General features: G+C 41.0%; 1 protein-coding gene across 1 annotated transcript in view; it reads left to right on the forward strand.

Moving 5' to 3' along the window:
- Positions 1 to 10,627, forward strand: part of LOC110490900 (docking protein 6-like) — a 131,338-nt gene extending 120,711 nt beyond the window's left edge. The window contains exon 8 of the mRNA XM_036945723.2: positions 9,705 to 10,627. Within this exon, the coding sequence (XP_036801618.1) occupies positions 9,705 to 9,862 (158 nt within the window). The 3' untranslated portion in view covers positions 9,863 to 10,627. The remainder of the gene's footprint in view (positions 1 to 9,704) is intronic.
- The last annotated feature ends 270 nt before the right edge of the window (positions 10,628 to 10,897 follow it).

Genomic DNA, 10,897 nt, shown 5'->3' on the forward strand with positions numbered 1-10,897 from the left:
ACTGGGAACATTTTGAAGTGGATCATTTGACTTGTGTGTGTGACTCACTCCACCTGTTCTGTATGAAACCCATTGCTGTGACTGGCTTCACATCACCCCACTTCACATCACACTGGCTTCTCTCTCTCTCTTTCCCCACCCCCTTTAGCTCCCTCTGTAATCAAATAGTCCTCATCCTCTCTCTGCCACTGCTTCCACGCCCATGGTTTATGTGGAAGAGTCACTGGTAGGCAGACAGACAGACAAGCAGACAGACACAAAGGCAGACACACAGGCAGACATAGAGTGGCACAGACCAGTGACCACCCAGCCAACACCCTCCAGATAGATCCAGCCACAGCTGGACCAGACGAGTGACCACCCAGCCAACACCCTCCAGATAGATCCAGCCACAGCTGGACCAGACGAATGACCACCCAGCCAACACCCTCCAGATAGATCCAGCCACAGCTGGACCAGACGAGTGACCACCCAGCCAACACCCTCCAGATAGGAACCAGCCACAGCTGGACCAAACCAGTGACCACACAGCCAACACCCTCCTTATAGGATCCAGCCACAGCTGGACAAGACCAGATAGGATCCACTGGAGGCCTCTGTGTATAACACATACTGTCTTTGATGTAAAAATGGATACACCTGCAGTATAGAATACCTGCATTATTGAACATCTGCAGTATAGAACACCTGCATTATAGAACACCTGCAGTGTAGAACTCATGCAGTGTAGAACACCTGCAGTATAGAATACCTGCATTATTGAACACCTGCAGTGTAGAACACCTGTAGCATAGAACACCTGCATTATTGAACACCTGCAGTGTAGAACACCTGTAGTATAGAACACCTGCAGTATAGAATACATGCAGTATAGAACACATGTAGTATAGAACACCTGCAGTGTAGAACACCTGCAGTATAGAATACATGCAGTATAGAACACATGTAGTATAGAACACCTGCATTATAGAACACCTGTAGTATAGAACACCTGCAGTGTAGAACACCTGCAGCATAGAACACCTGCAGTATAGAACACCTGCAGTATAGAACACCTGCATTATAGAACACCTGCAGTATAGAACACCTGTAGTATAGAACACCTGTAGTATAGAACACCTGTAGTGTAGAACACCTGCATTATAGAACACCTGCAGTGTAGAACACCTGCACCGTAGAACACCTGTAGTATAGAATATCTGCATTATTGAACACCTGCAGTGTAGAACACCTGTAGTATAGAATACATGCAGTATAGAACACATGTAGTATAGAACACCTGTAGTATAGAATACCTGCTGTATAGAACACCTGCAATATAGAACACCTGCATTATAGAACACCTGTAGTATAGAATACCTGTAGTATAGAACACCTGTAGTATAGAACACCTGCATTATAGAACACCTGTAGTTAAGAACACCTGCAGTATAGAACACCTGCAGTATAGAACACCTGCAGTATAGAATACCTGCATTATAGAACACCTGTAGTATAGAACACCTGCAGTGTAGAACACCTGCAGTATAGAACACCTGCAGTATAGAACACCTGCAGTATAGAACACCTGCATTATAGAACACCTGTAGTATAGAACACCTGCAGTATATAACACCTGCAGTATAGAACACCTGCAGTATAGAATACCTGCATTATAGAACACCTGTAGTACAGAACACCTGCAGTGTAGAACACCTGCAGTATAGAACACCTGCAGTATAGAACACCTGCAGTATAGAACACCTGCATTATAGAACACCTGTAGTATAGAACACCTGCAGTATAGAACACCTGCAGTATAGAACACCTGCAGTATAGAACACCTGTAGTATAGAACACCTGTAGTATAGAACACCTGTAGTGTAGAACACCTGCATTATAGAACACCTGCAGTGTAGAACACATGCACCGTAGAAAACCTGTAGTATAGAACACCTGCAGTGTAGAACAACTGCATTATAGAATACCTGCAGTATAGAACACCTGTAGTATAGAACACCTGTAGTATAGAACACCTACAGTATAGAACACCTGTAGTATACAATACCTGTAGTGTAGAACTCCTGCAGTATAGAACACCTGTAGTATAGAACACCTGTAGTATAGAACACCTGTAGTATAGAATACCTGTAGTATAGAACTCCTGCAGTATACAACACCTGCATTATAGAACACCTGTAGTATAGAACACCTGCAGTATAGAATACCTGTAGTATAGAACACCTGTAGTATAGAACACCTGCAGTATAGAACACCTGTAGTATAGAATATCTGTAATATAGAACACCTGTAGTATAGAACACCTGCAGTATAGAACACCTGCAGTATAGAATAACTGTAGTATAGAATATCTGTAGTATAGAACACCTGTAGTATAGAACACCTGCAGTATAGAACACCTGTAGTATAGAACACCTGTAGTATAGAATACCTGCAGTATAGAATACCTGTAGTATAGAACACCTGTAGTATAGAACACCTGCATTATAGAACACCTGCAGTATAGAATACCTGTAGTATAGAATACATGTAGTATAGAACACCTGCAGTATAGAACACCTGTAGTATAGAACACCTGCAGTATAGAATACCTGCAGTATAGAATACCTGTAGTATAGAACACCTGTAGTATAGAACACCTGCACCGTAGAACACCTGTAGTATAGAACACCTGCAGTATAGAACACCTGCAGTATAGAACACCTGCAGTATAGCACACCTGCAGTGTAGAATACATGTAGTATAGAACACCTGTAGTATAGAACACCTGCAGTATAGAATACCTGCAGTATAGAATACCTGTAGTATAGAACACCTGTAGTATAGAACACCTGCACCGTAGAACACCTGTAGTATAGAACACCTGCAGTATAGAACACCTGCAGTATAGCACACCTGCAGTGTAGAATACATGTAGTATAGAACACCTGCAGTATAGAACACCTGCAGTGTAGAATACATGTAGTATAGAACACCTGCAGTATAGAACACCTGTAGTGTAGAACACCTGCAGTATAGCACACCTGCAGTATAGAACACCTGCAGTATAGAACACCTGCAGTATAGAACACCTGCATTATAGAACACCTGCAGTATAGAACACCTGTAGTATAGAACACCTGTAGTGTAGAACACCTGCATTATAGAACACCTGCAGTGTAGAACACCTGCACCGTAGAACACCTGTAGTATAGAACACCTGCAGTGTAGAACAACTGCAGTATAGAATACCTGCAGTATAGAACACCTGTAGTATAGAACACCTGTAGTATAGAACACCTGTAGTATAGAACACCTACAGTATAGAACACCTGTAGTATAGAATACCTGTAGTGTAGAACTCCTGCAGTATAGAACACCTGTAGTATATAACACCTGTAGTATAGAACACCTGTAGTATAGAATACCTGTAGTATAGAACTCCTGCAGTATACAACACCTGCATTATAGAACACCTGTAGTATAGAACACCTGCAGTATAGAACACCTGTAGTATAGAACACCTGTAGTATAGAATACCTGCAGTATAGAATACCTGTAGTATAGAACACCTGTAGTATAGAACACCTGCATTATAGAACACCTGCAGTATAGAATACCTGTAGTATAGAACACCTGCACCGTAGAACACCTGTAGTATAGAATACATGTAGTATAGAACACCTGCAGTATAGAACACCTGTAGTATAGAACACCTGCAGTATAGAACACCTGTAGTATAGAACACCTGCAGTGTAGAACAACTGCAGTATAGAATACCTGCAGTATAGAACACCTGTAGTATACAACACCTGCATTATAGAACACCTGTAGTATAGAACACCTGCAGTATAGAACACCTGTAGTATAGAACACCTGTAGTATAGAATACCTGCAGTATAGAATACCTGTAGTATAGAACACCTGTAGTATAGAACACCTGCATTATAGAACACCTGCAGTATAGAATACCTGTAGTATAGAATACATGCACCGTAGAAAACCTGTAGTATAGAACACCTGCAGTATAGAACACCTGCAGTATAGCACACCTGCAGTGTAGAACACATGCACCGTAGAAAACCTGTAGTATAGAACACCTGCAGTGTAGAACACATGCACCGTAGAAAACCTGTAGTATAGAACACCTGCAGTATAGAACACCTGCAGTATAGAACACCTGCAGTATAGCACACCTGCAGTGTAGAACACATGCACCGTAGAAAACCTGTAGTATAGAACACCTGCAGTATAGAACACCTGCAGTATAGAACACCTGCAGTATAGAACACCTGCAGTGTAGAATACATGTAGTATAGAACACCTGCAGTATAGAACACCTGCAGTGTAGAATACATGTAGTATAGAACACCTGCAGTATAGAACACCTGCAGTGTAGAACACCTGTAGTATAGAACACCTGTAGTGTAGAACACCTGCAGTGTAGAACACCTGCAGTGTAGAATACATGTAGTATAGAACACCTGCAGTATAGAACACCTGCAGTGTAGAACACCTGTAGTATAGAACACCTGCATTATAGAGCACCTGTAGTATAGAACACCTGCAGTATAGAACACCTGCAGTATAGAACACCTGCAGTATAGAACACCTGCATTATAGAACACCTGCAGTATAGAACACCTGTAGTATAGAACACCTGTAGTGTAGAACACCTGCATTATAGAACACCTGCAGTGTAGAACACCTGCACCGTAGAACACCTGTAGTATAGAACACCTGCAGTGTAGAACAACTGCAGTATAGAATACCTGCAGTATAGAACACCTGTAGTATAGAACACCTGTAGTATAGAACACCTGTAGTATAGAACACCTACAGTATAGAACACCTGTAGTATAGAATACCTGTAGTGTAGAACTCCTGCAGTATAGAACACCTGTAGTATATAACACCTGTAGTATAGAACACCTGTAGTATAGAATACCTGTAGTATAGAACTCCTGCAGTATACAACACCTGCATTATAGAACACCTGTAGTATAGAACACCTGCAGTATAGAATACCTGTAGTATAGAACACCTGCAGTATAGAACACCTGTAGTATAGAACACCTGTAGTATAGAATACCTGTAGTATATAATACCTGTAGTATAGAATATCTGTAGTATAGAACACCTGTAGTATAGAACACCTGCAGTATAGAACACCTGTAGTATAGAACACCTGTAGTATAGAATACCTGCAGTATAGAATACCTGTAGTATAGAACACCTGCAGTATAGAACACCTGTAGTATAGAACACCTGTAGTATAGAATACCTGTAGTATATAATACCTGTAGTATAGAATATCTGTAGTATAGAACACCTGTAGTATAGAACACCTGCAGTATAGAACACCTGTAGTATAGAACACCTGTAGTATAGAATACCTGCAGTATAGAATACCTGTAGTATAGAACACCTGTAGTATAGAACACCTGCATTATAGAACACCTGCAGTATAGAATACCTGCATTATAGAATACCTGTAGTATAGAACACCTGCAGTATAGAACACCTGTAGTATAGAACACCTGCAGTATAGAACGCCTGTAGTATAGAATACATGTAGCATAGAACACCTGCAGTATAGAATACCTGCATTATAGAATACCTGCATTATAGAATACCTGCAGTATAGAACACCTGCAGTATAGAACACCTGCAGTATAGAACACCTGCAGTGTAGAATACATGTAGTATAGAACACCTGCAGTATAGAACACCTGCAGTGTAGAACACCTGTAGTATAGAACACGTGCACCGTAGAACACCTGCAGTATAGAACACCTGCAGCATAGAACACCTGCACTTGGAACACCTGCATTATAGAACACCTGCAGTGTAGAATACCTGTAGTATAGAACACCTGCAGTATAGAACACCTGCATTATAGAACACCTGCAGTGTAGAACACCTGCATTATAGAACACCTGTAGTATAGAACACCTGCAGTATAGAACACCTGCAGTGTAGAACACCTGCAGTGTAGAACACCTGCAGTGTAGAATACATGTAGTATAGAACACCTGCAGTATAGAACACCTGCAGTGTAGAATACATTTAGTATAGAACACCTGCAGTATAGAACACCTGCAGTGTAGAATACATGTAGTATAGAACACCTGCAGTATAGAACACATGCAGTATAGAACACCTGCAGTGTAGAATACATGTAGTATAGAACACCTGCAGTATAGAACACATGCAGTATAGAACACCTGCAGTGTAGAATACATGTAGTATAGAACACCTGCAGTATAGAACACATGCAGTATAGAACACCTGCAGTGTAGAATACATGTAGTATAGAACACCTGCAGTATAGAACACATGCAGTATAGAACACCTGTAGTATAGAACACGTGCACCGTAGAACACCTGCAGTATAGAACACCTGCAGCATAGAACACCTGCACTTGGAACACCTGCATTATAGAACACCTGCAGTGTAGAATACCTGTAGTATAGAACACCTGCAGTATAGAACACCTGCATTATAGAACACCTGCAGTGTAGAACACCTGCATTATAGAACACCTGTAGTATAGAACACCTGCAGTATAGAACACCTGCAGTGTAGAACACCTGCAGTGTAGAACACCTGCAGTATAGAACACCTGCAGTGTAGAATACATTTAGTATAGAACACCTGCAGTATAGAACACCTGCAGTGTAGAATACATGTAGTATAGAACACCTGCAGTATAGAACACCTGCAGTGTAGAACACCTGTAGTATAGAACACCTGCAGTATAGAACACCTGCATTATAGAACACCTGTAGTATAGAACACCTGCAGTATAGAACACCTGCAGTGTAGAATACATGTAGTATAGAACACCTGCAGTATAGAACACCTGCAGTGTAGAACACCTGCAGTGTAGAATACATGTAGTATAGAACACCTGCATTATAGAGCACCTGCAGTATAGAACACCTGCAGTGTAGAATACATGTAGTATAGAACACCTGCAGTATAGAACACCTGCAGTATAGAACACCTGCAGTATAGAACACCTGCAGTATAGAACACCTGCAGTGTAGAACACCTGCAGTATAGAACACCTGCAGTGTAGAATACATGTAGTATAGAACACCTGCAGTATAGAACACCTGCAGTATAGAACACCTGCAGTGTAGAATACATGTAGTATAGAACACCTGCAGTATAGAACACCTGCAGTGTAGAATACATGTAGTATAGAACACCTGCAGTGTAGAATACATGTAGTATAGAACACCTGCAGTATAGAACACCTGCAGTGTAGAATACATGTAGTATAGAACACCTGCAGTATAGAACACCTGCAGTGTAGAATACATGTAGTATAGAACACCTGCAGTGTAGAATACATGTAGTATAGAACACCTGCAGTGTAGAATACATGTAGTATAGAACACCTGCAGTATAGAACACCTGCAGTGTAGAATACATGTAGTATAGAACACCTGCAGTGTAGAATACATGTAGTATAGAACACCTGCAGTGTAGAACACCTGCAGTGTAGAATACATGTAGTATAGAACACCTGCAGTGTAGAATACATGTAGTATAGAACACCTGCAGTATAGAACACCTGCAGTGTAGAATACATGTAGTATAGAACACCTGCAGTATAGAACACCTGTAGTATAGAACACCTGCAGTATAGAACACCTGCAGTGTAGAATACATGTAGTATAGAACACCTGCAGTGTAGAATACATGTAGTATAGAACACCTGCAGTATAGAACACCTGCAGTGTAGAATACATGTAGTATAGAACACCTGCAGTATAGAACACCTGCAGTGTAGAATACATGTAGTATAGAACACCTGTAGTATAGAACACCTGTAGTATAGAATACATGTAGTATAGAACACCTGCAGTGTAGAACACCTGCAGTGTAGAATACATGTAGTATAGAACACCTGCAGTGTAGAATACATGTAGTATAGAACACCTGCAGTATAGAACACCTGCAGTGTAGAATACATGTAGTATAGAACACCTGCAGTATAGAACACCTGCAGTGTAGAATACATGTAGTATAGAACACCTGTAGTATAGAACACCTGCAGTATAGAACACCTGTAGTATAGAATACATGTAGTATAGAACACCTGTAGTATAGAACACCTGCATTATAGAACACCTGTAGTATAGAACACCTGTAGTATAGAATACATGTAGTATAGAACACCTGTAGTATAGAACACCTGCAGTATAGAATACCTGTAGTATAGAATACCTGTAGTATAGAACACCTGCAGTGTAGAATACATGTAGTATAGAACACCTGTAGTGTAGAACACCTGTAGTATAGAACACCTGCAGTATAGAACACCTGTAGTATAGAATACATGTAGTATAGAACACCTGCAGTATAGAACACCTGCAGTATAGAACACCTGTAGTATAGAATACCTGTAGTATAGAACACCTGTAGTATAGAACACCTGCATTATAGAACACCTGTAGTGTAGAATACATGTAGTATAGAACACCTGCAGTATAGAACACCTGCATTATAGAACACCTGCAGTATAGAACACCTATATTATAGAACACCTGCAGTATAGAACACCTGTAGTATAGAACACCTGCATTATAGAGCACCTGTAGTATAGAACACCTGCATTATAAAACACCTGCAGTGTAGAACACCTGCATTATAGAACACCTGTAGTATAGAACACCTGCATTATAGAGCACCTGTAGTATAGAACACCTGCATTATAGAACACCTGCAGTGTAGAACACTTGCATTGTAGAACACCTGTAGTATAGAACACCTGCATTATAGAGCACCTGTAGTATAGAACACCTGCATTATATAACACCTGCAGTGTAGAACACCTGTAGTATAGAACACCTGCATTATAGAACACCTGCAGTATAGAACACCTGCATTATATAGCACCTGTAGTATAGAACACCTGCATTATAGAACACCTGCAGTGTAGAACACCTGAACACCAGTATCTATTTACATCCCTGTTTCCACAGATATTCAATTACAGGAAGCGTGAAGCAATTTTGACAATTCATTTGAATTAATAAAGAGAGGAGTTTTTACTGAGGTTGTTTTGTGGTGCACCGAATTATGTTAAATGTTTAGGACTGTACAGTACAACAAAGCAAACACTGGGAACTGTACATCACAGTAGGCTGCTGAAGGGGATGACGGCTCGTAATAATGGCCGGAACGGCTTAAATGGAATGGCATCAAACACTTGGAAACCATAGAAAACATGTGTTAGATCTATTTGATACCATTCCGTTCATTCCGCTCCAGTCATTACCACAAGCCTGTTCTCCCCAATTAAGGTTCCACCAATCTCCTGTGGTACATACCTACCTACCTAGCATGTACCTATCTACCTACCTACATACGTACGTAAGTACGCACCTAGTACCATACCTACGTATGTAATTACATACATACACGTCACAGGGGGCTGCTGAGGGGAAGACGGCTCATCATAATGTCTGGAATGGAGTAAATGGAATGGTATCAATCACATGGAAATATATCTGATGTATTTGATACCATTCCATTGATTCCTCTCCAGCCATTACCACAAGCCCGTCCTCCCCAATTAAGGTCCCAACAGCTGCCTGTGATACACATTTGCACTCCAACCTGTGGTATGTACCAGTATGGACATTGGGATGTAGTATAGCCAGAGAGACGGTCCTCTTCCTCACCACGGGCCTTCTGTTGTTTCCAGGTACTAGCCTGACGATGACCCTGATGACCCGAGCACAGACCTTCCCCAGCTTCGTCTCTGGAAAGACAGAAGAAGAGCAGTCCTCTCAGCACCAGGAAGAGGCACTATCCCCCTCTAGTGGCTACGGCTCAAACTGCAGCCAGGTGACTCTCCAATGACAAGTAGCTTCAGAACAAAACTGGACATTCCAACACTTTAGAAAGCCTGTAGAAATATGTATAGGAACATGTATGATGTATCATTTTATGTTAATACATTATGGTGATAGTGTTAATTGTAGACAGGTACATATACATATATATACTTATATATATATATATATATACTTATGAAAGGATTATTGCGGGACACCTGCTGGGTCCTGTTCATTAGGGAGATCTGTTCTACCTTTCTGTAATGTTTGTGGCTGTTTCAGTCTGTCCACCTGCAACCAGCACCACCAAATGGTCTGCTTGTCCAAGAGTACAGGTCTGAACGTACGGTATGTGTAGAATCATCTCAACTTCAAAAGGCATGAACAAATACACACGATTCAAATGTTAGCAAAGTCTGAGAAACAGGACTGTAAGGCTTAGACTTTATAACTCTGACCCTCGTGGGCTCCCGAGTGGCGCAGCGGTCTAAGGCACTGCATCTCCATGCTTCAGATGTCACTCCAGACACCCTGGTTCGAATCCAGACTGAATCACAACCGGCTGTGATTGGGAGTCCCATAGGGACTTATTGTAAAATAAGGTTTTTTTCTTAAATGACTTGTTAAATTACATGTAAAATACAGTGTCAATAAAAAGTATGTGAACCCTTTGGAAATAGCTGGATTTCTGCATAAATTGGTAATCACATTTCATCTGATCTTCATCTAAGTCACAGCAATAGACAGTGGTGTTAATGTCTTTATTGAACACACCGTGTAAACACTCACAGTGGAGGGAAAAAAGTATGTGAACCCTTTGGAATTACCTGGATTTCTGCATTAATTGGTCATCACATTTGATCTGATCTTCATCTAAGTCACAGCAATAGACAGTGGTGTTAATGTCTTTATTGAACACACCGTGTAAACATTCACAGTGGAGGGAAAAAAGTATGTGAACCCTTGGATTTAACAACTATTTGACCCTCCTTCGGCACCAATAATCTCAACCAAATGTTTTCTGTAGTTGCGGATCAGATCTGCACAACGGTCAGGAGGA

The sequence above is a fragment of the Oncorhynchus mykiss genome, chromosome 15 (assembly GCF_057628025.1).
Source record: "Oncorhynchus mykiss isolate SJ-2025 chromosome 15, ASM5762802v1, whole genome shotgun sequence".
Classification (NCBI taxonomy): domain Eukaryota; kingdom Metazoa; phylum Chordata; class Actinopteri; order Salmoniformes; family Salmonidae; genus Oncorhynchus; species Oncorhynchus mykiss.